The sequence below is a fragment of the Phoenix dactylifera genome, chromosome 14, assembly GCF_009389715.1.
Source record: "Phoenix dactylifera cultivar Barhee BC4 chromosome 14, palm_55x_up_171113_PBpolish2nd_filt_p, whole genome shotgun sequence".
NCBI classification, from domain to species: Eukaryota; Viridiplantae; Streptophyta; class Magnoliopsida; order Arecales; family Arecaceae; genus Phoenix; species Phoenix dactylifera.
Genome location: NC_052405.1, coordinates 1,029,605 through 1,056,488, shown reverse-complemented (window position 1 = coordinate 1,056,488; position 26,884 = coordinate 1,029,605). Strand labels below are relative to the sequence as shown.

Here is a 26,884-nt window from a genome sequence, read left to right as displayed (position 1 = left end):
ATATATATATATTCTCGTGATATAAGTTAAACCCATACCATATATATATATATACATACATGCATGCATAAATACATAGATAGATAGAATTTTTCATTTAGTTGTACCAGAAGATAAAGCACTAATGTAGGAAGGCCGGTCTCCATATATGACTTTTTGTCTTCAAGAAACGCTCATTCGCCGTAAGCCAAGGAAAAGTTGATAGAGTTGTTGCATTTGGGACCACGGCCCATATATATTAATATATATATATCCTTCTTTCCACCAAGAAAGTGAGCTGCCACATGCAATGGACCCTGCGTTTCATTTGGGACCACGGATAATTTTTTTACGGAACTTGGTTGAAGACCGAGTAAAACCATGAGCCGTGATTCTCTTGGAAGCACATACATAAGTGGAAATGATTGCGCGACTTTATTCCTCGCAGGCTTCCAGCCGCCCACGTGAGCCGGCTCTCCGGTCTTAGATGCTCTGCGCGCATGACTAGGGGTGCAAATGGGTCGGGTCGGGTCGGGTCCTAGGTGACCCCGATCCGACCCGGTTTTTTGTTCGGGTTCCAATTTTGGACCCGGACCCGACCCGGTTGAAGATCGGGTTGGGTCGGGTCGGGTCCGAGTCGGGTTCGGATCGGGTCCGGGTCTGATTCGGGTCAGGTTCGGGTCCGATCGGGTCCCATTTTTTTGTGCTTTTGGGAAAAAATTTGGGCAAATCAATGCTTCCCAATTAACTGGTTTTACTAAGCTATCCCAACTTATTAAGTGTTAGAGTGGCTGCCATGGAAAAAGCGCTGTACGTTGGCATTAATTTTGGTAGTGCACGTGAGATTGGGATGTTCTAAAGTGAATGTATTCAATTAATCTCTTAGAGAGGCTTATGCATCTCACAAAAAATGCAGTATGGTAGGTGTTTTAGAAAGAATTAACAAAACATAAAGAAACAAAGGAACTGGGTCTGGTGTTTAAATGGCAATTTACCAGTTAAACATTGCTTGGCATGACTTTGAGTGAAAGGGCCCATGGTTGAAAACACAATGTGCTATGAATTTTTGTTGAGCATTAAAAAAAATACACTTCCACAGATGTTAAGTGCCTTGCATGTGCATATTTAAACTTTCAACTTAAATGGAGCAATACTAAGAATCATCATTGCCCTGTCAGCAAGTGATGGTAAGTTAGCAAATGATCATTTCAATGTCTTCTACACAATGAAGTATGGCAGGAAACACATCTGCCGAGCTGTGAAAGGTTACAGACAGTAATTTTTCTGATGATAGAAAGGATTCATAAAAGTGTTTTGGAGTTAAATTCATAAAAGAAAAAAAAAAAAAGACTTTCTTTTGCTTTTCCTCTCTCTCTTCGGGTCCATTCGGGTCGGGTCGGGTCCGTTTGGTAAACCCAGACCCGACCCAAAAAATGATTCGGGTCCAATTTTAGGACCCGACCCGGACCCGCGGGTCCTAAAATTCGGGGCGGGTCGGGTCTACGCGGGTCGGGTCGGGTCGGGTCACGGGTCGACCCGACCCATTTGCAGCCTTACGCATGACCCGGAACCTGGCCAGGGTGACGCTGGAATTCCAACCCCGCGCGAAAGCTGGATTCGGGCGGATGAATGAGGGAGCTCGAGTGTATGGGTTAAGGCTCCAATTTTTGAAATGTCATCCATTAATTTGGAATTTATAATCAAACGTGTCTCCGCATCCAAGGATTGTAGATAAGTACCACCTGAAGAAGGTCAGGCGAATTAAAGATTTAGCATAGCAAACATGTGATTCTTGCTGGATTGGATAGAACTTAGCCACAAAAAATCTTACTTGCAATAGTATATATCGAAGAAGTAGAATTCGTATGGAATGCTGGCGAGCAAGCCGACAGATTGATTAAAACACAAAACATACGAAGTCAGATAGCTGGTGGTAGATTGAAGTGATTGAATTAGTCTCCAAGATATTTTTAAAGTACTAAAGACCATATTATACGTCGGAATAAATAGGGATGGTTGAAGAAGCTATGGCCAAAAAGATATGATTATCAGTATGGAAGTTGGTATAGAGCGTTGTACATGGTGAAAGGATAACTAGCATCAATTATCAGACCACTAAGAGTGAAAATCAAACATAGATAGTAACCATGAGAGCGAGTAGTTATTATATTTATTATAAATAAATAAAATTTATACTTTGTAAAGATCCTTCGATAATCTAAATCAATACATTTTATCTTATTTTATTTCTTAGTCTATTAGTAGTTTTTATCATAGGGGTAATTGCAACTTAGAATTTTTACCATCGTAGCCCTGCGCTATACCTTTATTCCTATACAGATCCCTCTAATTCGAACGGTGGTGTGACAGTGACGAAAGTTCTTAAATATCAAGATATCTAAACCCATGCTATTCTCTATCCTCTCTTCAATCACTATCTTTCCAGCTGACCTAACATCCGTGGTATACTTGTGCACCTATCTATCGTATATATCTAACTTGTCACACTTAAAGACAAATACAATCATACTAAATCATATCGTGCATGAGCATGCCTTGTAAAATCCACTCGCAAGTCCCAAGTGCCTCTCCACCTCGTAGAATTGAATACCTTGTAGAGGTGCCGGATAAAGAGCTGTGCCAATGCAGATTAGATAATCCGAGCAATGCATGAGATATCTTTTTTTATTTAGAGCATATACCACTTCCTAAAACATTATTTTATTAATAAATATTTTTATTAGTTTTTAATAAGATATAATTTCTCAATATATTAATATATTAATAATAATAATAATAATTTTTTTAATTATTCCCTGCCCACCGCCGATAAGGGCATCTATATAATTACATGCGCACATCATCTCCACCCAAGACTATGTGCATGTGAGATCTTATGACCATAGCCTTAAATAAATAGTTCACGAAACTCTGCGTTCGAGATCGCTGTGAGGGAGAGGAATTTCTAGCTTCCTTGGCCTTGTGACTTGTGAGCTTAAAGAGGAGAAGGGAAGGTTCTCTTTTCCCCCTTTTTTTTTTTTTTTTTATGTGTTGATTTGTGGTTGGACAGTCCATAATAAGTTGGTGGAAGGTTCACTTTTTTCCCTCTCTCTCTCTCTCTTTTTTTCATGTGTTGATTTGTGGTTGGACAGTCCATAATAAGTTGGTGGATCTGATTTAACTAATAATTTTTTCTAGTTGTGGGTCTATCATTGTTGGATGAGGCTAATGTAACATCTATGACGGGAGTCGGAGATTAAAGGGCCTAGAGAATCGTACTAATTAAAATAGAGGTAGGAAGGGAGTGGATCCAGGGGGCGTAGTTGAGATGCTGTGGCGTGATTAAATTCGAAGGCTAGCTAAATCTCTTCCTTTTTTTTTTTTAAGATTTTTTTTTGCATGAATAACCTTTTAAATATTAAATTTTGCATAAATATCCTTCTAAAATTAATATTTGCAGGTATACCCTCATAAAACACTCGTTTTGCTATTCTATCCTTTTTTATTTTTGTTTTTGCATATATACGCATTTTATCTAACGATGTTAAAAAATTAGCGGTTTCAAATTAAAATGACTAAAATATCCTTAATGAGTAGACATACAAATAGATTACGATCCCGAAAGAAGGTAGGGACAATTGTGTAATTTTATAATTTTATTTTATTTTTAATTAATATAAATTTGATTTTTCTTAACACCATTAGAATAACCGTTATATTAGGGCCATCTGTACAATAACAGAGTTTTACGAGGATATACATGCAAATATCAATTTTGGAAGGGTATCAATACAAAATTCGATATTTAGAAGGGTATTTATGTAAAAAAATTCTTTTTTCTTTTGCATATTTCCAAAATTGTCTCAACGCACTAGCCAGCCAACAGGATCTTTTTTTTTTCATGACATATTTTCAATTAAATACTCTGTACAAATGGCGAACAAACAGCTCTGCAAACTTAGTCTTTATTTTAATATATATATATATATATATATAAAAGATAGGACCCTTATCCATATCTTAATATTACATAGAAGTCTTATTTTCCTTTCAAAAGCCCTGAACTATACCATATGCTCCGTATAAATGACTGCTTCGTAATTTGATAAGTTCTCCAAGGGCCTGAACATAATGACCTAGTGCTATTTTCCGTCTAGTTCCGGCAGTCAGGTTGCCGGCACAGAAGTCTTGTTTTTTTTCCCATTGCATCCGTGAAAGGAATTATTACGTATAAATTCTTACTATATCATAAAATTATGTAGAAATTTTGTAATATTTAAGTTGCTATACTCCGGTATGAGAGATGGATTTCTAATATGATAATTTCTCTGAGGACCAAAATGCAATATCATGGTGTTATTTTCCAATTAGCCACCGCAAGGCGCAAGCCGACCGCTAGGGACTGTTGAAATTTAAAACGACTTATATTTAATATTGATATTTTATAGGAAGTTATGTGTAATATTTTTCATTTCAGCTAGCCTGGGCCGATCAAATATCGGGCCAGGATGGATCGGGCCGAGCCCTACAGTAGAAATTAGGCCTGACGTTTTTGCCTACGCCCGGCCCATCCCGTACATTGGGCCTATAATTCTTCTCCAGGTTCAGCCCAATCCTGAACGATCAATAGCGGACCAGCCCAACACATCCGACATTGATATTTAGTGTCCAAGGCTGCCGACTTTCGGGCCGGGTTTGTCTGACGGGCCATGATCAGCTCTAGTCCAGCTCTCTGCTTCCGAGTCTTGTTAAGTTACATCTAGGAAATTACTTCACAGAAACCCCTGTAATATCTTAATTTTACATTAAGGCCACCCAGTCCATAATATCACCGCGTATTTGCCTTTTTTTTCTTTTTGAGGACAGAGCAGTTTGAAGCGTCGCGGAGCCCTCTGAGGTATGCCCTCTTCTTTCGCTCCTCTCTTCTATCTCGATTCGAATGGCATTCTAGAACCCTAATTCGATCAGATTAAAAAAAAGAATTACACCGATGCTATCTCATCGCTCCTCTAATCTCTACTCCAAGAATTAGTTTTTATTTTTTTTTTATTTTTTGATGGATGCACTGTCTAACCCCCAAAGTTCTAAACCCTAATCTTTGATGCCTCTCTTTTTACCTTATGTACCATACTTCTTTGGCAAGCTCTCTTTTTTCAGGTGATTGATTATTTGAATAATACCGAACCGTAAACGTCTTTGTTCTTGGTTTACTGGAACTCAGTTCGGTAGTTTGTGCTATATTGGTAGCAATGGCTAGTTTTGATTACATTCATTCCAATAGTTTATAGACTTATTTGGCTCTAAGAAATTAGTTATAGTCCATTTTATGAAGTTCTTAACATACTTTTTGACTGGAGGTAGGAATAGGTTTTAATTTATGTTTCAGTGTCTGTGGATGCAAGCGTCTGTGACTAAAAGGTTTAGTTTTCGCATGTATTATGGATTGGAGAGGCATATTGGTTAAGAATCTTGGAAATTATTTCAATAAAAAAAAACATCAAAATTGTGGTAATGGGAGCAGTAGAATGTTTCCTAAACCAAATTTATCACCTACACTTTGAGTCACCTATATTGGTGACCCAAGTCACCCCAACTAGTACTCTAATTTTACTTGAAAAATTCCTATTTACTAAAAAATTGTACAATATGATCCATACTCTTTCTATACTCTCTACTATGTCATCCTCTTACCCCTGGCCAGGGATTTCTGTGGCCCCTTCCTGTCACAAAGGACCAAATTGATGTTGGAAAGATCCCATATTGGCATATTTTTCGTTTCTTCTCTGTTGTTTTAATCTTTTCATGATTCACTTAGAATTTTTTCTGAATTGTGTTTGTGTACGCTTCTATCAAATATTGGAATGATTGGTGCAAATTTTTACTCAATTATTAGTTTGAGTGAAAAATGTTTGTTGGCATTCTACTGATTAGGTTAAATGTATCATAACTGCCCTGGTTTGTATTTTGTGTTCATTAAAGATGGTGTATCATTCCTGTCTTTTAACATCACTTTCTTTTAATGTTCTGAGTTTCAAGCTATGGTGGATTTGTCCTTTTGATTTGATGGGTTTTGTGCAGTGTTTTACTTAAGTTTCTGTAATGTCTGCTCAACAGTTAGTTATAAGTGAAAACATTTGCTAGCATTATAGTGCTTCAGTTAAATGTATCATAACATCCCTGCTTTGTTCTTTTTCATTAAAGATGGTGCATAGTTCCTGTCTTTTTAATAAGACATCTTTTAATGTTTTGAGTTTGAAACTAGGCTTACTTGCTTTGTGCTTTTGTTCTTCCATGAATAAGATTGTAGAGATTTTCATTTTTATGCTTTGTTTTGCAGTTTCTGCATGTCAGCTATTGAGTAATGCTTGGCTGTTGGAACAGGCTATAGGCCCTGGTTGCTTAGTTCAACCCCAAATGGTACAGTTCTGTCCTTGTGTTTACTTACGATTATATTGCATGGATACTTGATTGATACTCAGTTGTGAAATGTATTAGTTGTAAGCCTTCATCTTCTTAAGACAGTCCCAAGTGATACTGCTCTATATTTGTACTCGGTGAAATTCCCATGCCGTGAATTTTTTGGTACGAACAATTATTTTCACTTCTAGTTTCTTGATCGTGCTAGATACTCTTTGGGAGAAATACCTTTTGAATTTCACTCTATATTATACTTCATGGTTTCCAACCAATTCCTTCATTTTGTGAACAAAAAAAATGTCTGTAATTAATAATTAACTGTGTTGGACTAAAAGTTATTAAATTTGACGATCTCTCTCTCTCTCTATATCTATCTATCTATCTATATAGGATCTAAAATGCATGTATCTCATTGAGGTTTTCAGATGCAGACCTTGGTCAAGATTGGCACCGGGAATGGAGAATGTACCATGTTAGGTTTCTAGTGTTGGCTTGAGTTAAACATGCTGGATATCTATGAGGGCTGCAATGGTAGACAATTAAGTGCTATTACATGAACTATATGATTATTTCATTGCTTGATATATCTTTCTTGTAATGTGATATGCTTGTTTTACCTTATTCAAATAAAAGTGATATGCTTGTTTTGCATTTTCAAAATGATATGACCTATTACAGCAGCCATAATGGATGAATACTATATTTATGCAAAGGGGTTCTAGTGACATCACAGGGTGTTGATTTGAGCAGAATGATGCTTTTTTGAGGCATGCAGATAATACTGAGAATAATGGTGATCATAATTTCATGACCGATTGTATATTGGGGGGAGGCTTTGTCTTGTTGAGGGTGCCAGGAGGCCTTAGGAAGATGAAACCTAGAGTGGGCGATAACCCAAAATCTGACTAAGTTACCCAACGGCCTTAGAAGTAGTGAATCTTGAGCAAAACTTATTGTAAATTTAAACAGAAAAAAATCCCTGTGCTTGCTAAGCCTTTTGTGACACATCTTAAGCACCGGATTATTTGGGAATACCATCAGAAGGCTTGGAATATCAATTGTTCAAGGACTAGTTGCCATGAGAAAGCTCACTGGTCTAGCTTATGGTTGGACCAGAGAAACCACATAATTTGTTGTATCATGAAGGCACTTCTACCATATACAACTTCAAGTGGTTAGTGAAAGTATCTAGCATCTTTTGCAGTTGTCACCATAGCACTTGACCTATTGATGGTTGAATACTCTTGAATTTGTTTCAAAATTTTATAGTGAAAATGCTCTTGTTCTGACTAGAGTCCTAGTTTTGTTCCACTTCCTTTGCGTAGGTATGAACTTTGTTGGGTGAGGATATTTAATTTGTAGCACTAAGATTATGTAATATATTTGCTTTTGTTAAAAACTACTGAAGACATTAAACTGAAAGGATCTTTATCTTATGTCTTGGACCAAGTTGACAAATTCTATGGGACATTTGCTTGTAATTGCAAGAGAAGGTTTCCACATTGATAAAAAATTCATCTAAGTTTGTATCACTTCTATGAACTGGGATTGTCCTAGTGGTTATACCCCTTTGCCTATCAACCATAGGTTCTGGGTTTGAATCTTGGGTGCCCCATCCCCAAGTATGGGGACCTAGGTAATTATAAAGTGGGTGCCCTCCCCCCCCCCCCCCCCCCCCCCGCCTCTCTCTCTAAAAAAAAGTATGTATCATGTTGAATTATGTTTCATGGAATTTTCTTGATGTACCAACAAGAAGACTGCATGTAGGTGGTGGCTGATATTAGCTAACACCTTCCTCAGTTACCACCAAAAGATATGGTCTACTCTTGTCGTTTGACTATCCTTGAAAGCTGATTGTAAATCTCTATTCCTATAGCTTTCCCATTTACCCGAAAGCTTTCTTGTGGCATCTATCTTTGCAACTTGAGAATCTTTACTTTGTAATTGCTCGATTTATGTTGAATAAGTTTGTAAATGCCTTATTTATGTTGAATATTTTTTTTCTTGTTTTGAACGCCATATTGTCTGAGAAAAAAGGGAGATAATATGATTTTGTTTTCTTTATCAGAAATGTATCAAATCTATGATACTGATGACCAATCAAATGCAGCTTCTGAGTGGAATTAATTTACCAACTTTAAGACAATTGTTTGGAATCATTAGAAAAGGCTTACATGCTTATTGGAAAATATATTCTGGTTAACACTACCCTCTGAGTGATGTCATTTTCTTTAAGCGGATGAAAAGAAGGCAGCAGTAAACTTAATTGGGCAATGTCTTGCAGTTATTATCTGCAAAAGAAAAAACTTGTAGATTGTGGAATAAAGCGAAAATAATAAGTGGATTGCCTCTATGATATGCAGAATAAATTATCGCATTTTCACTACATCTTAGTAGCTTCCTATTGTTTTGGCTTTGATATTCACTTTCTTTAGCTTCTGATACTGCTTTAATGTCTCATGCATTTACTACAAGGAATTTCCATATGTTTTGACCTTCTATGATAGTATAGTGGATAACCATTACTTTCACTAGTGTGTATTAGATTTTCTGCAGTTTATACTGAAGTTAGCTAACATATGGAGGTGCCATGTTGGGCAAGTTTTCAATGCAGATATGGAAATTTTTAATTTTAAACACTTTACAATTTATCATGTGTTGTTTCAATGTGCACATATCATCTAATTTTTAATACATGCAAATTGTTTTCTCTTTGCTCTCCATGTGTTTCTGCCTCAGAAGTTTTCAGTGTCTCCAAGTGAATATTAAATGATTATGATCAGTCTTCTTTTACGAGTTATATGATATAAATATAACATCATAGTTGCATTTATTACTCATTAGTTTGCAAACCTGTTTGGGAATATCAGTAAAGAAGGTATGCTATTTACAGGACCAACTTAGTGACACCCCACCACCTTTTAAGCTTATCGAGAGGAACGAATTCTCATATCGAAAGTAAGCTATCCTGCTAGTTAAATTAATTATATTTTTCATTTCATTATCACTTTGTTCCAATCAGAAGCTGAATATGATTGTTACATTTCAAATACCTTGCATGTAATGCTATTATCTACTAATAGCTGGATGCACTAAAACAATATTTTTTATTCTTATTTGAGATACCTGGTAGTCTAGTGGCTTGCATAATAACTGAATGGCTTATTGTCATAGTTACATTTTTGGTTTTCAAGAATAATCTGGGAAAGGAGAAGAACCAAATTTGAGAAAAAAAATGCAGATTATTTTCGGCAGATTTGGAAAGAGCTCAGATTATAAATTATTTCTGTTCAAATACAGGTGATGGAGGAGGCAACAGCATTAGATAATAGCAAGCCTAGTTCTGTAAAATATTAAAATGATATATTCTTGAAAGGATAATATAAAGGGTTTTAAAGGATGAACTTCCACACAGGGTACCAAAATGAAAGGTTAAGGAATAAAAATTGGAAAAAGAGAACCAGGGAGAGAGAAGATGGAAATAGATATAGCTAGATAGGAAAAAATAAAAAGAAATGAAAGAGAAGAAAAAAGAGAGAGAAATGTCAAAAACAGAGGAATTTACTGTAGAAAAAGTGCTAGTTGCTTGGCTTTTGGAAATATTCACTTAATATTTTCAAGCTCTACTAGATGTTGTTGTGAGTTATTGAATGGTCAAGGGATAGCCTATGTTGTTATTTTCAATATCTTGCTATATCATATAGAAAGCAGGGAGACCAATTAAGACAATTCTTATTATATTTGGAGGCTGTTAAGTGTGTGCTTTTAATGTCTCATGTGTCTATCACATGAATCTGTGCTGTTCTAGATCACAAGACAATGGCATGACATGGCTATTGTAAGGTAATTTAGGCCTAAAGGTAAGTAGACTAGAATTCATAATACTTGCCCTGATAATAGAATATGATTGTGCATCTGTGAAATGCCATCCTCATTTGCTTGACCTTATGGTTAACAATATCAAACAACAGGAATGCTGTACAGGCCATTTGACTAGACAACATGACATCAAGGCACATCTAAAGCATAATTTACAGTTAATATTCAATCATTAGCTTTTTAAGCTTTCCTGTATACCAAAAGTTTTTGTTTTCTGCACGTAACTTTGATCGTGAAACCTCAAATAGTTGGGTGAATTCCTTTTGCATTCAACATTATAGCTGATGCTTACATATGTATGGATGCATGCATATGTATATGTATGTGTATATATGTATATATGTCACCCCAGACATGCTAAATGAAGTGGATACTTGAGCAAGTTGATGTCATTGCAATTTAACAATGGCTTTTATGCGCTATCTATGCTGTGATCAGCTAACTCTTTTCCTGTAGCTACCATTTCATCATGGTCAGTGCCTTCTTCAGTATATTGATCAATAGTGTAACATGTCTGTTGACCTTCTCTAAAAAGTAGTATTTGGATCTGATAATGTGGCTGTTTCTATCTCTTATAGTGATACCATTTGGTGGTTGTGTAGGCATATAAAGCAGAAAGAGAAGGATGTAAATGTTTGTTTGTGCCAGTACGATGTCACTGATCCAGATAGTGCATGTGGAGAACGGTGCTTGAATGTATTAACTAGCACAGAATGCACACCTGGCTATTGTGCTTGTGACAACTATTGTAAAAATCAGGTTTTTAGTTCTTTCACCTTACATATTTAAAGATATCCTGCATGATCTAGTAGGAAAGAGCTTGTGTGGCAGTATGAAGAGGAAATACACTTAAAGATCAAGATGTCATACTGCAAAATATCTAAAACAAGAAGGCATAAAATGATATTTGTCATACATGTTGGTAATGTCCTGCAACCTACAACATTGTTTGTTTCATCTGATAAAGCTCCTGTATCCTATAAATCCATAACAGTGCAATTGTGTCCATTTTTAGCACAAAGACCTGTTCTAAACATGCATTACACCATCATGTCTTATTAATTTCAGTATGAAATGATCTGATGTCATATGTCTCTAGAGATACCCCTCTCTGTCTAAACATTTTCATAAAGGGAGTTCTTGTTACATAGTTTTGAGGCACCTTGCTACTAATCTTTCAGTGATAAGCTTCTTTAGATACAGAATAAGTTGGACCTTGTGAGTCAATTCCTGCTTAAGTGCCATTGGATTTTAAACTTTTGGGAGAGTTGTTGTATGTGTACCTATGTTGGACTGCAACTGCTAGCACATTTGCTTTTCTTTTTTCTTTCCTTCAAAAAACTAAGTAGCTAAGCAAAGAGTTGGTGCTTATCTTGTTGAATAAGGGACTGTAAAGCCTGCTTGGATCTTTTTGTTCTTTTTCTGTCTTCAAATATGAACTCTTACAGTTTCTTCACTTTAATAAGCTAACCAGATCACTTGCACATCTTCTACCCTGTAAACTCAAAGGAATGAGCAAGGAACAACTTGTTGCAGACGCAAGAAAAGGTCATATAGATTTGTCTCTGGTATTATGTTGACACTTGACTATGATGCTTAAGAAAAATTCTATCAAATCATAAAAGGCTTAGAATATTGCTAGGTTCAAAATGTTAGCAAGTAGGAGCATCGAAGCACATGAGGGTAGTTTTAGTCAGAATGTTGATGTGAATCTGTGTTGCAAGTAGCAATGATAGGGTGAGGAGTGTTTCAATTAACAACTATAGAGCGAGGAGTATTTCAATTAACTACTATAGATTGAGGAATGGTTTTCTAGGCATAAGATCACTAATTGAGGACAACATGATGGAGAGTTCACAAAGATGGTCTGTTAGTGCGGTCATGCATAATAAAAATCCATGCTGGCCCTAGGAAGGAGAACTAGGATTTGTTCTGAACGATATGGAAAGAGGAGGGAGAAACTAAGATAACATGTACGACAGTTGCAAGCAAAAGATTTGGAACAACTTGTAGTGGCAACCAATGTTTTCATGAAATAATTGTCGGAAAATCCTTTTAAAGCAAATCTCACATTTAGAAGACATGATTATATGTTGTCGAAAACCCTATATTACAAAAGCCTGTCTTAAACTGGAACATGCATGTAGTCCACCGCGTTCATGTAGGTCCATCTATTCCTCTGCAAAGGTCATCTTACAGGACATCATCAGAGTGATGTATCTTAGATATGATTTCCTTTCAGGTGAGGTATGAGAAATTATCACGTTGCATTCATCTATATAAGGTGTCCAATAGTAATTATGATGACCACAATGAATCATCAGAAGATGCCCATTAACACCTTTTCGCGGTTGGTTGAAGGGATCAAAGGAATAGAAACTTTATGAAGAAGGAACAGATAACAGGGAAAGGATGTGAGTGAGAACGGATTAAAGGGAGAGACAGTAGAGAAAAACAATCTCAAAGAAGTACGTATAAAGGACATTCAATATCCGCCAGTCATCCAACATGCCTTCAGTGACAACTTACATGTGATAGATGTGTGCTGATAATCACATTCTGGTCCAGAAATGTAAATAAATCAATATGTGATGACCAGGTTTCACCAAATAATCCTTCGCCCAGTCTATTTAAGGTTGAACGAACGATCACTTTCTGGATCAAGACCTAGCCTTCCAAGTCTTTTCTGTCTGATTTCTATATAGGCTTCCTTTGGTGTTCTGTTTATTTTTCATCCCCGACAGCATATATATGAGATCCTGCCTTTTGGGGTCTCCTTTAGTTTTCACTAAAATGCCCCTATAATCTGAATTTATTTTTTGGCTATTAGTTCCTTGAGGTGCTTCGAGCTTTTCCTCTATTTTACTTATACTTCCTACTTGTACTACAAATTCACCTTCTCAGTCTTCATCCTTGTGACACGTATCGGACTTTCTGTCAATTTTTTCCTTTATTCATATAACACTTGCAGGTTTTGGCACCATGCTGTAATCTTTCCTTAAATATACAGCAAGTACTCAACTCAAAAGCATCCACTCCCTCTTTTGAGTAAAAGCATCTATAAGCTGTACTGACATGTTTTGACCTTCAATTCTGTTGAATGGTAGATCCTAGATAGCAAGAAACAAGCACCATGGGGGTATTTTTTAGAATTTATTCTAGTTTAGGTGTCATATTCATGAATATGTTCACAAGCATAACATCATATGAATATGTTCACCATGGGGGTATTTTTTAGAATTTATTCTAGTTTAGGCGTCATATGTTTACAGACCTTAAATAGATATTTTGTGCGTGTACAGTTGTACCTCGAGTATTCCTCCATAATTATATTTTAACACTAACACATTCTTTCTCTCTGTCTGTCTGTCTGAAGGGAAAAGTTGGCATGGCCCAACCTAACACACATATTCTGGTGTCATCAATAATCAATTATATGTCATCCACTGGGGAACTGCTAAAATAAGCCTTTAGGCCTCCTTTTGATTATCTAACCAAGGGTTTGAGGCCAAAAATGAAGGGTGCACCCCCTTTGAATAGAATACACTTGCTAGCTTAGACACAGCTGCTTCTCCTATTTATTATTGCTCACCAACTCTACGACCTTTGTTTAGTACACTTCCCTGTAAAAAACTAATATGAGAATTTAATTTCTTGTTATGCTCCAGAAATGTAATTTTGTCCTTTGCAGATTACATTTTGTTTTTTCGCAATAAAATCTGCTATTACCTATATGTCTACCTCAACGTGATCCTATAGACTTGTGATCTTTATCTTTATTCTTTTCTAATGTTTTCTGTAACTTATTTTGTAAGCATTACAAATTTACTGCTGGCAGAAATTTCAGAAATGTGAATATGCGAAAGTAAGGGTATTTAAAACTGAAGGACGTGGATGGGGTCTTCTGGCCGATGAGAACATCAAGGTAGTTGGCCTAACTGTTGTTTGGATTTGGCGATAGACTTTGCCTACCTCATGGCTTTAACTTTTACTGACTGTGAGACACATGTATATTTGCTTAGCACAAGGAAATATTGCTGCAAAATAGCTCATTCAATGGATCGCTGCATGCTTTTTCTTGTCACAAAATAGTCAGAGATGCATTTCTCATTGCTTAACCATGTTTGTAACTAATGCAGGCTGGCCAATTTGTTATTGAATATTGTGGGGAAATAATATCATCAAAGGAAGCAAGGCGGAGGTCTCAAGCTTATGAAACTGAAGGTATATCACAAGCTTACTCATAAATCTTCCGTCATCTTGAAATTTATTAACTGTAGTTAACTGCTTTTCTACAGGCTTGAAAGATGCATATATTTTTAATCTCAATTCACAAGAATCCATTGATGCCACTCGAAAAGGAAGCCTAGCTAGGTTTATTAACCATTCATGGTAAGCTCCCCTGGAGGACAGAAACCTATAATGTTGTCCTAGTATGGGAATTTTTGTGGTGTAGAATGGTTCTGATATATAGATATAGATGTTTCTGTTCTGGATTCTTCATTTTTTATTCAGCTTTTCCTTCATTTGTATATATCTTTACTTGGTAGGTATATCTTGCTGTTAGCCTTTCCATGCTCCTTTGACATCTAATATTTTCCTTTGAAGAGTGCAGTCAACCAAAGTGTGAAACAAGGAAGTGGAATGTGCTGGGCGAAGTCAGGGTTGGGATATTTGCAAAACAAGACATTCCTGCTGGAACAGAATTATCCTATGATTATAATTTTGAATGGTTTGGTGGTGCTAAGATTCGCTGCCTTTGTGGTGCACCCTGTTGCTCTGGGTTTCTTGGGGCTAAATCCCGTGGTTTCCAGGTGATTTTAGAAATCTTTCTGAAGTGCACCTGATGGATCCTAGGGCTAAACAATTCTCCAGTTACACCATATCAGTTTTAAAATCTAGGGTGTCTGCCATTTTAAACCTTTGTATAGTATTGTTGTTCTTTAGCTCAGAATTTGGAACTAAGATTTTTATTGTCGATTTTCTAATTAAATAGAAGAAAAATTCCTTGTTATGAAGCCAACTTGAGATGTGGTTTCCTTTAATATGTTTCTGCAGCTTGGGACTGGTATGGATGCAGGCACCTGCATGTGTCTGCAACCATGCTGGTATGCTTTTACTAGATAGCTGTAGCATATTTTTCTCCCATAAAGTAGCCATTAAAGTGCTTTGTATTTGGCACCTTGCTTATGAATTTTAGGAATCAAGTCTTGCTTTATTCAGTCTTATTCGTAACTTCGTACAACTTTTTTCTAATTTTGCTTTTTCCATTATGTCACGTGTTTTGTAGGAGGCCACCCATCTCTGGGAAGATGATGATGACAGGTGAGATGCTGCTCATTTCTAGATACTCTGGCCAATCAAGTGTGAAGCATCTTATTCATTCATATTAGAAGAAAGTGTGCTGTGCTTATTTATCATTTAATCAGAACCATACGACTAGACATGTTTTAGTTATTCTCTGCTTCTATTGCAAGTAATGTTTAATTGCTCTGATTTATAAAAGATAAATGTATATAAAGTAATTTGAAGTTTTGCTTTTACCACACTATCACCATAAGTTTAGTTTGACAAACATAATTTGCAACTTCTTTGTCAAGTGACAATGTTCTTTGGATTTGGCCCACAGGGATGTGAACTTGATAATAAAACAGAAATTAAAGGAACTTAACCTGTAACCTTGCCCCATTTATGTGGAGTTGGCTTCATGGGCGGCCAACTTGCAGTAAGAGTATTGGTTCCATATTTAAGCTCATTCCACCTAGGAAGACAATTTACTTATAAAATAAACATAAAAATATTCTTGGATCTTTTCAAAGGCATCCGTTTTATTGTGCGGAATAATTCAGCTCATAAATCACTTCCTCAGTCTATTGGCATTCTATGCACATAACCATGACTCATGAGTTTTCGATGCCAAAACTTAAGCTGACAAGCCTAATACCATTTTTATAGAGTTGTTTCTAGTGATTGATCATCTCTTAACCTAATTTCAGCACCGTATGAGCTATTGTAAGAAAAGGTCTTGTGATAAAAGCTGTCAAAATTTTGGCGGTTAGGAAGACCTTCCTTTTTGGTTATGCTACTTAAGCTCATGCATTTGGGGAATGAGGAACAACCTGCTAATGTCATCAAGATTTGCAAGGGGTCTAGACAGAGGAACAACACAGGGTTTGATATATGGTGCTTCACCTATCTCTGAGTTCTAAAATATAATCCAGTGAGACAAATTGAATGTAAATTCTAACTTCAGCACGGAAAACTACAATCAATATGCTAACTATCTTTTTCTTCAATATAACCTTATCTGAGTTCAAACTCTAATTTGTATTATAACAAAAATAAAAACACAAAGCTAAAACTGAAACATCTTGTGATCATAAGAAAAATTTCTACTAGTTACATGAACATTATGGGTGGCTGCTATCACTGGTTCAAGAACTAGACCACTGAAAAAAATAATGAGAATTAGAAATATGTCTCTTTAGTTGCTATGTTTTGATGAGATCACCTCTGATTGCTTATAAATTTAGGCTACTTGCCAACATGTATAAGTGTAGACCAAAGCATCCCTATGCAGTTACACAATATTGATGTACTTTTAGAAATGCTTGTCAGATATTGTGACATGGACAAAGTGTTTGCCAAATGACAATCAAATCAGACAGGCAACTAACAATTCATGATTCTGTATTCTCTCCCCCTCTCTCTCTGAACTAGAGGAAAGGAAACCTGGATGAAAACTGGGTCAGGGTAGGACTCGAACCCAGGTTATTGGTATCAAACCCCAATGACTTTAGCAGCTATACTAGTTGGCACTCTCCCTAGTCTCTTTTCTAGTTTATTGTAGTTTTGAACATTCTTTTATTGTATATGCTTCATCATTTGAAATTGCAGAATGTGTCTTGCCATGATTACCTGCATGTTTTAATTGGCTTGTACAATGGTAGGTACTCGGTTGAAAATGTCCCCCTTTATGATTCTGAGGATGATGAACCGGCAAAGAAGTTTTTACAGGCCATTGTCCCATCAAAAGACATGATGATTACTGCAAAGGAAAATAAAGGTTTCCTGAGAATCACTGATGGTCCTGTTTCTGCAGTGGATACTCAATTAGTGCCAATTTCTGTAGAACCACTGAGTTCTATCCCCATGGAAATTGATGAAGCGAAAAGTGAAACAAGAGAAGATGATAATATGTACTCACAGAATGCTCATCAAAGCTTTATGCGTAAAAGTGCAATGATATCCCGTATCCGGAGTAATAGTGCTTGCCGGAACTATCACATAGAGTCAGGCCCTTTGTCCAAAACCTTGCCACATTACTCTGGTGGAAAATCCAAAAGTCATGCTAGGAAAGAAGTTAATGCAAGACTTATTGGTGAACACTTAGCATCAGCAGAAGCACGTGAAGAAATATATGCTTTTGAGGTAAGGATGAGTAGCCACTCCTCTCAAGACACTGTTTATTGATCCATTTATTTGGAACAGCTTGTGGTCTAAGTTGGTATAAATTTTATCTCAAAGACTTAGCTCCAAATCCTACATGTAGCTTCTTAATATTGTAACCTAAGCAATTGCCATAAAGCTGCACCATCCAAAATAAAATGTTCAGACTGAGGTTGGCACCTGCACATTGTTATTCTATATTCAGTCACAATTCTAAGGGAATCTTGTCCAAATTTCTGTTCAATTGGAAATGTTGGATCTTCCTTGGCTTTTGGAGTTAAAATTCATTTTCAGTGGCTGATTTTCGTCTCCTTTCTGTTTCATTTCTTCAGCTAAGTTTTCTATGTTGCTTCCTTTTTTTGTCTTTATTTTCAAATCTGCTCACCAGTTTCGTTCTTTAGATTACACTCTACGCCAGTGCACTTCCTTGTGCCTAGTTCTCCCTTGATTGAGTTTTCCCCCTTCAATTCTAAGATCTTGAAGTGCTGAGTCTTGGTTGCATGTGCCCAAACTAGGTTTCCCTTAGAGTTGGTTTTCTTCTGGTCAACTAATGTTGTAGATATCATGGTTGACTTTTTCATGGATGTCAAAGTTTGGCTGACCAAATGCTAATTAATTAATCTGACACATATAGTTGGATGATTGTTGCTGGTTAAGTTGAAAATTGTTGAATTTTTCTCTTTTTTATTGGCCCTCAAACTTTTGAGATCAAAGCTGGTGAATTCCCTCAAATCAGTTTGGATGTTCTTTTACATAATCTATATCTTTTACATTTTTGTTATGGGAGTATTTATTGCTAGCTCTGCCCGGTTGTTTGCTACAAAAGTCTACCATGTTATAATGTCTGCCATAGGCAGGCAGATTCATATATCTAAAAACTTCTCTATGATATATTTCACCCAAGTAGGGATATTTTTCACCATCCTGGTTGGATTTTATTTGTCATTTTGTTGGGAACATGACTTAACCAACTTTATAATGTGCTATCTCATACCTAGTCATAGTATTTCATAGGCAGATTCATAACCAAATATGATATTATTTACAATTCTTAATTGATTTTATCCATCATTTCACTGGAGATATGACTCAGGCAACTTTGTCATGTGCTATCTCATACCTCATCATGGTAATTGTAGTGATGATCTGAACCAACTATGCTTTACCTTTTCCTAGCTGTAAATATCTTTACCAAGGGAAGAATTAAAGCTAATAGGTTTTCTAAAGTCTGATTTGATACTGGAATGCCTTTTCCCTGTAAATCGACTATATGATTTAATTGCAGAAAGTGTCTGCATCCTGGAAATTCATCTATCCTTGTGTACAGAATTTTTGATGATCAGGTGATGTTCTATAGTTAGCCTCCAATATCTCGTCTGTATCCTGATGTTGCCATATTTCTTATCTTCCACTGTTTTCACCATTCTGGAGCCAATTGTTCCAATTGCCTAGATATCAGTAGGAGTGACGCTGCAATATTGAATGCCTGACAAGCATATCCTGCTGTACAAGTTGTCCAAAAAAAAAAAAGATAATTTCCTTTCCTAGTCATTGTTATCACTTGTACTTTTCTTTTGTCAAAACAAAAAAAAATCCTGCACTCAAAGAATGATGGCCATCTGCAAGGAACAGAACTCAAGGGATCAACAGCAGCAATCTTTCATATGATGATGGCCTATGTGCTGAAACTAATGCCTGGTTGGCTACCTGCTGTTGGAGCTGTGACCTTTGTTTTTTGAGTCAACATAAAAGTTAGCTCATCTGTAAGGGCTAGCTTCAGTTGGGAAATCCCATTAGCTTAACTTGTCACCATACCTGCTCTATGAGCTTCTCCACAATTATTTTTCCAAACATAGAGGATTGTTTGATGAGTAGTATGTCTCGTGATTTTTGTTGTTTCTGCTGTAGATTTTATACTTTCTTTTTGTTGTTTCTGCTGTAGATTTTATACTTTCTTTCTGTTGATACACCATACAGAGAAGTTTCATCCGATGATTTTGTGTCATGCAGGAAACCACGAAGCAAGCTGCCTCTCGTCTTGATTCTCTGTATGATGAGATAAGGCCAGCCATCGAAGAGCATGAGAGGGACACCCAAGATAGTGTGTCGACCAGTTTTGCAGAGAAATGGATTGAAGCCAGCTGCTGCAAACTGAAAGCAGAGTTTGACCTCTACTGTGCAATCATCAAAAACATTGCCTGCACACCTCGAAGAGCACGGGATGATATTTCACCTCAAGGAGAGGGCACGACAGATGAAATTAAGTTTTTGGAAAATGGTCAATGAAATTTGAGCTACACCGAGATGCTCACCTGTTAATGACTTAGAGATGAGGTTAATATAGTCAAAAATGCCTGGTTGTTGCTTTGCACGACCAACATTCATTACTCCCTCACATTAGTGAGAAAGAAAATTGCTCACTGTGGATGAAAATTTGAAGAAGATTACAATTACATTCAAGACCTTTTGCATATTTTTATGATCTATAATTTTTTAGGTTCCAAGATAGGTTTACGCTTTTGGAGAGTTCAATTTGGAAATATGCGAAACTGTTAGATAATTGTTGTAATTCCAATGCTGAACGTGAGAAACACCAAGCAGGGAAAAAAGTGGTGTAATTATCTTTTGCCCAACTCTAGCCAGAGTTGGAACTACGGAATAATCTCAATGAGTAGGGATTGTGATCAGGAACCGACTCAAATTCATTACATTGTTGTGGATCCAGCCAACTGAACTGGGCCTGATGCTGAAAGCTGTGTTATCTTTCTTATTTTTAAGTTTTATTCTTATGCTCTGGGAGATGGTATAGCAATTTGAACAATGTACATGGCATAATTTTTTGGGCATTTCCTGTCCATCTGGAATTCACAATTCTGAATTTAGATGCTTGAATACTGAATGAATTCTTAGCTATTCTTCTACTAAAACTGTTGCTTATAAAGGATGAGTGGTTATGCCGATCTACCGATTTTGCTCTACTCGGGGAGGGAGGAGATTACTGGAGAGAATGCACGGCTTGAGATCAGCCAGGACCGCGGCCGAATAAAAAATTTTGTTTCTCCGGTGCTGCTACCTTCCAAAAGCTTGCCATTGATTCCTCCTTTTTGTAATTCCAGTTGCTCGATCATAGTGATTCGGCTACCGCATGTTCTCTCCCCACCCGAAAGCCATCGATCTTGGATTATAAAGATCGAGACCAGAGTACATGGACTACATACATTTGACCTACAACATCTAAATTCACTACAAATAAAGAATCATGTATTTTTTTACTTTATCAACCCAATGAATTGATTAAATATGAATGATTTTGATAGCCTGATAGCAAATTTTGGAGTGTTTTAGACATCCAAGCAATAGAAATTGATCCGTATTTTACTGATTAATATCAATGTTTTGGATTTGCAAATTATATAGTTTTATAAACTAATTAGCTTATCCATGCATGCCATTCATTTCGTGCTCCATTGATGCGTGAAAGAAGCAAATGATTTCCAGTTTATAGGTACCTAGACCACACTAAATTATACTTTATGAGGTGCTCAATGATAGGGACACGGTACAAGATTTGAGTTAAAAAGCTGAAACATCCCCAGCTAATTTTCTCTATGCATTATTAGTAGAAAGAAATGCTGTAGACGAGCTTTCGCTTGTGCTGCTTCTCAAAAGCAGCAACAATGTCATCTATTGCATCCTCCCAGCAATCAACTGCTTCAAGCTGCAGCATAAACATAATCCACATGAGCCAAAACTTTTAAAGCGGTTTACCAACTAATTTAGTGATTTTTTTGCATAATTTCAGATTCCAGACAACAGAATCAGAAAACAATGGTTCAACATTCTTCCACTAGTCATATCCGTACGATAAAAAAATCTAGCTTGGTTTGACTAAAACTTCCAATAGGATGGCAGGTTTTCTGCTTGACATATATCCACTAACGAGCATCAGCACCAAAGTAAACATGGAAGAGTCAAATTTCATCTATAGATCTTCATTTAGCAAAAAGCTGTGACATGTGATGCAGCTCATCAGCAGATTCGGTAAAATTGCATATCCATAATCCAAAAAATTGTTTAAATCAACAGATCCATCTTATGCTAACAAAAGTAACTGTGATTTACAAAAAAAAAAAAAAATGAAACTGATTTTTTTTTTGGTGTCCATAAATAGAAACCAGACATGAAAAAAATAAGTCAAACAAGAGGAAAAAAAGTGCAAAGCGTAAAGGGAACATTCCTTAAACAAAAATACCAACAATGCCTAACAAAGTCGAACAGAACCCATCTTTCCCTATGCTAAGTCACCAAAAGAATGCTAACCCAATTAAAAATAATTTTAATTAGTAAAAACTATGCCCTATCAGTCTTTAACAAGCCTATTTATTTCTTTATGAATCCAATGAATCCTAAATAAACTCCTAAGTTTCATTGTGAACAAAGTCTCCAAGTTCATGCTAAGAAATGTGTATTCTACGATAACTAATGAAAGAACAACCTGATTTTAAATTTTAAAGAGAGAGGGGAGGAGTGTGTCCACATTTCCAACCCCCCCCTCCCTCCCCTCCTCTGGGGGGCTGTTATTTTTTCAGGAGTGGGATTCTGAAAAAGCATCCAAGTGGCATTGTTATTCGGCTGATACATTACAGGTTCATGAGTAACTCAGAAATCTCACTCACAAAGTTACTCAACATTAGTTTCCCATTGGTCATCTGTACAACAACCCTTGTGGTCCTAGTGAATGGACAAGCAATAGGAATTGCTACAAGGGTGAGTTAATTTTTGAGCAAGATATCTGAATTAAGCCAGCACTGCTCTTCTGCGTTCTCTGCCAACTGACTTTCTATATGATTTTGCAACATATTTAGAGTACTTTGTCCTATGAACCAAATAAAGCAAATAGAAGGAGCAAGAACTGATGAATGGAAGGAGGAAAAATAAAGGCTTAACTCTGTTAGATATGGCCCATGCAGCTTGGAGAAGTACATAAAAAGGATAGATCTTTTGACCCATTCAACCGGGTCTGGGAGCAAATCTCATGGTGACAAGTCAACTTTATTTAGCGTTTTTTTTGGACAGACTCCAATTTTAACAAGGAGTAGTTCAAAATAAAACCCAACAGTTTTCCCTCTTTGATTTTTCTATTTAACAAGCTTAAACCTATGAATGAGCCATCAGAATTGGGAATCAACAACACAAATCATCATATGCAACATTTAAAAAAACAAGAAGCCAAAATCAGGTTGACATATCAGTAGATCATGGCAGAGGTCGCGTGCACAGTGCATATGACCTGTACTAGTCGAGTATGAACACCTCAATCATGCTGTCCCCATGATTTACACAATTAAGAACATATATGCATAAAAATTCGCCAGGTATTCATAATTGTAAAACATAAATTTATGAACATAGCAGTAGGTGTTTAAAAGGTTGGATATCATGATTACCAACACAGGTTCTCAATCTCAAATAGCTATAATGTGGTTCACACTGATAGAATTGAGCTTCACTTCAACTGGTAGGGTTCAGCTCAACAATGTGTGCTTGTGTATGCATACAAACATATAGAGTTGCTTACTGATATATGATTAATGGTTCAGATTTCAATCAATTTTGAAGGGTTTCTTCCATTTTCTACAAAAATTGACTGTGTATCTGTCTCCTAGTGATGATTCCATCAGAACCCTTTTCTATTTGTTATTTTATCTTTTCTTCTTAAACTCTGTCAAAACCTTCAAAATTCCAAGCTGCGGGTTTCTAGGCATGTACAAATGCTTTGGCACACGAAAAGACAAATTATGCTTCCATTTAGTTCATGTTAACATTCTGTGTTTTTTAAACATTCCATTTTCATTTTTTTAAATTCTTTGACTAATCCATAAATTGAAACACGCATATCTGAATTCTCTACTATATCGCTTAGAAAAAAAGTATCACAAAAATATGGATCCTTTATAATTGAGGTGCAAAGTATATCGTCTAATATCCAATACGAACCCTAGGATCTGTTTCTGCTCATTCTATCTAGATATCATTTTGATTCCATGAAGAAAATATAATGGTTATATCATATTCGATCAGTTCAGTACAGACTCAATAACAAACAAAAACTGATTCGTTGAGATCCTTTCTTTGTTCGACAGATCATATCCAAGAGAATAATAGATATCAATTCTCAAAAATGCATGTTGGATCTTGATACCCAAGATATTTAAGGAACATGAGGAAGATATTGATAATGTTATCACGCCTAAGAAAACAGAATATAAGTATCCCACAAAATGCCATTGCAAGAAAAGGTTTAACAAGAAGTCTTTGTTAAACAGATCAATATTGATTTTATTTGAAAATAATATAGATCACTCTTCATTATCTAGATGCTTATCTCCTCCATTTCACTACCTCTTTTCTCCTCTCTGTATTATATCACTAAAATTAGACTGAAGTCAAGTGGAAACTTTTAGAGATAAGGATTCCCATTCCTTTCCTTCTCAAGCATGCAGTTTTAAGATCTATCATTCTCTCCAAACTTGACCTTTTGAATCACATTGTTACTAGATGCAGTAGTTGTCATCCTTGCTCAATGGCTTCACAAGCCTAATGAATGTCTCAAGCTAGATCTTAGCAAATTTAAGCTGAACCCTGGGTATGCAAGATTAGGAGGCCAACCACTTTTCTTTCATCATTGTTTCTAGTCCCAAATGGCAAACAAGTTAGTGAGCAAGGGTGTAAATACAAATTATGAGAACCCTGGGTTGTATTACAGGTTATTAAGGCCAAGCTAGTTTTACCCCGTTACATGCTCAACGTGCGCCTAGGCTGAACCTGAGAAGTAGTCCTAGGCTACAAAGTATAAACCATCTGCAAATTAAAACCCATCCCTTCAGAGAACTTCGAATAGTCAAGTGATGATCCCATTGAAGCACATGCTGGTGAACAAACTTCATAGGAAACAAGATTGACAAGAAATTCAACCTAGAACTTGCTAAATGTATCGCTCCCCCCACCCCCCAAACACACACACACACACACAAAATCCAACCCAAACCCAACCGAGGGGAAAAGCAGAACAGAAACAGAATCAAAAACATCAACAAAAACAAAATCCATGCAGCAACAAAAGGGGAAATTTGGATCATGCATTTAAACATTGTAACTAACCCCACTCCACCATGGCAGCGGAAAAAGAATCAGTTTAGCGGGTTGCGAGTCAAAGTTGAAAAATTTATAGCAAATAAACCATTACATTCATATGCAATGGATGGCTAAAAATGGCATGCAAGGTATATGCTTTAAGTCCATCAACCATGTGGCTTAGGTCAAGCTGAGGACTGGATAACAAATCAAGTGCCTAGATCTCAATATGACAAGACTAGTCCAACTGCTATCATATGTTCATATGTCCATATGCATGCACTACATACCTCCTGGCATAAATCCAAAGCAAGCTTGGCCCCAATAGCAGCTTCTTCATGGTTATCCTTTACATCCAAATTGATTATTAATACACTTTTCATCAATTTATGCTCTCGGTTATTTAGATCTGCACAAGATTAACCCAGCAGTCACAACATTAGCATGCTTCTGTGCACCAAAAGAAGGAAAGAAACAAAAAGAAGAACTTGCAAACAACTTCTAATCTAGCACATGTCTTTTCCATTTGATTTGATGGACCAAAAAAAAATACATTAGGTGAACATCTAAAACTGATGTGTGATGACGGAAGGATCATCTCACAGATGCTTCTGAAAAAGCACCTCCGTTTTTGATGACAAAAAGGGCAGCTTACACAGCATAATCAAATAAACAGACTTTTAAGAAGGTCAAATTATATTTGTATACAAAAGCAAACCATATTAACCTTTGATCTACTTAATCTCCTAAAGGGTGGCCGGAGGGACAGAGATCAAAATTTGGCAGAAAAATGAGGTGATTATCTACTTTTATATTTGTTAGCAGTCGCATCATGAGATGTTTGGTTAGAAAGGGGATTGGTTATCATGAAGGAGGAGCCCCAATCAGGGGGTGCATGACAAGAAGAAGATTCCATTTGCAAAGCATTAAAGATGCCTACTCTCAAACCTACGAAATAATGCGTTACAGAATAAGTGGCAGTTTTATATTTTTGTTTTATTCTTTTTTCTTATTTTCAACCAAGAAAACAGAAGTTCGTTTTTGATGTGGCTAAGAGGTCACATTTTTTGGTAGATAGCTGATGATGGATCATTACTTTCCGCTACTCAACTTGTGGAGACCAAGAACTTCTATGCCGGCCAAAATTGTCAATTATCCCAATACCTCTCCAAGAATTTTCATATAAATCTCGCAAATATGCATGACAATATGTTCCCAAATCCAACAAAGAAACTGATCCCAACGTTGTTTATCAAAAAAGACTAAAAAAACCACAAATTTATCAAGATAGCAATGTTGCCTGAAAAAAGAAAGAATGCAATTCAACGGTGTATCGTAGGAATGAAAGATTAAATTTTTAATGAAAGAACTCGCAGAAGAGCGAATAACAATGGCCAAGAACCGACCTTCGATGACCATATCGAACACCTTCTCTTCAAAGGTAAAAACAACATCAAAGCACCCATCGGCGGCATTCTCCTGCCATCTCTGGGGCGCAGTCTTGACACTCGAATTCCTCTTGAGCATCGGCAAGATCCCATTACGCTTGTACCTATCTTTCAAGAAACGAAACCATAGCAGTGAGAAAATTAGGGAGAAAGAGAGGAATCCCGGAAGGGATTCGAGGAGGAGGAGGAGGAAGGGGCCGTTGTTCGCGTACAGCTCGGGGTCTTTGCGGCGGAGGTCGTCGTACATGTGCTTGTAGGGGGTGCCGAACTCGTAGACATTGGGCTCCCGGAGCGAAGGCCCCGGGAGCTTGACGTGGGCTCCCGTGCCGTAGGAGGAGACGTCGAAGCCCTGCCGCTTGAGCAGCGAGTGCGCCTCCATGCTCCGGTTCTGGTTCGACGAGCACACCATCGCGTGCCGCAGCTTCATCCCTCTCTCTCTCGATCTCTCTCTCGACGCTCTGGGGCTTTAGTTTTGGGGACAGGGTACATGAAACCTTGAACCGGGTCGGGTTGGGGGAGTTGTTTGGATTCTTGGATTTTAGACCGATTCGTTATGGTTCGAGACGTACGGCTCGGAC

The 26,884-nt window shown here is 36.8% G+C and overlaps 2 protein-coding genes across 4 annotated transcripts; one reads left to right on the top strand and one right to left on the bottom strand.

Moving 5' to 3' along the window:
* The first annotated feature begins 4,815 nt into the window (after positions 1 to 4,815).
* Positions 4,816 to 20,432, top strand: LOC103701241 (histone-lysine N-methyltransferase ASHH1). 3 transcript variants are annotated; one of them, XM_008783234.4, is made up of 11 exons: positions 4,816 to 4,876; positions 6,317 to 6,396; positions 9,290 to 9,354; positions 10,878 to 11,034; positions 14,114 to 14,200; positions 14,415 to 14,499; positions 14,574 to 14,667; positions 14,891 to 15,089; positions 15,566 to 15,600; positions 17,226 to 17,706; positions 19,735 to 20,432. In XM_008783234.4, exons 2-11 carry the CDS (start codon positions 6,394 to 6,396, stop codon positions 20,008 to 20,010), a joined length of 1,482 nt encoding a protein of 493 aa, XP_008781456.1. In that variant the 5' UTR covers positions 4,816 to 4,876; positions 6,317 to 6,393; the 3' UTR covers positions 20,011 to 20,432. The 3 variants fall into 3 exon arrangements, with proteins under 3 accessions (XP_008781456.1, XP_038989168.1, XP_038989167.1); XM_039133240.1 differs by lacking the exons at positions 4,816 to 4,876; positions 6,317 to 6,396 and adding an exon at positions 6,773 to 6,927 and having other exon boundaries at positions 14,123 to 14,200; XM_039133239.1 differs by lacking the exons at positions 4,816 to 4,876; positions 6,317 to 6,396 and adding an exon at positions 6,784 to 6,927.
* A 734-nt stretch (positions 20,433 to 21,166) lies between these two features.
* On the bottom strand, positions 21,167 to 26,784 carry LOC103701243 (RNA polymerase II subunit A C-terminal domain phosphatase SSU72). Its single transcript, XM_008783236.3, has 4 exons — positions 26,519 to 26,784; positions 26,265 to 26,410; positions 25,149 to 25,267; positions 21,167 to 21,442 (listed from the first exon to the last, which is right to left on the bottom strand). The coding sequence occupies exons 1-4, from the start codon at positions 26,731 to 26,733 to the stop codon at positions 21,341 to 21,343; spliced, it is 582 nt and encodes a 193-aa protein (XP_008781458.1). The 5' UTR covers positions 26,734 to 26,784; the 3' UTR covers positions 21,167 to 21,340.
* Positions 26,785 to 26,884: the final 100 nt, after the last annotated feature.

Coding starts and splice junctions, on each gene's coding strand:
- LOC103701241 (XM_039133239.1), top strand. Junction 14,668..14,890: donor AGGTTTATTAACCATTCATG/GTAAGCTCCCCT, acceptor TGAAGAGTGCAG/TCAACCAAAGTGTGAAACAA. Junction 17,707..19,734: donor AAGAAATATATGCTTTTGAG/GTAAGGATGAGT, acceptor TGTGTCATGCAG/GAAACCACGAAGCAAGCTGC.
- LOC103701243 (XM_008783236.3), bottom strand. CDS start 26,733: ATGAAGCTGCGGCACGCGATGGTGTGCTCGTCGAACCAGAACCGGAGC. Junction 26,411..26,518: donor CGCCGCAAAGACCCCGAGCT/GTACGCGAACAA, acceptor CTTGAAAGATAG/GTACAAGCGTAATGGGATCT. Junction 21,443..25,148: donor CTTTGGATTTATGCCAGGAG/GTATGTAGTGCA, acceptor TTTATGCTGCAG/CTTGAAGCAGTTGATTGCTG.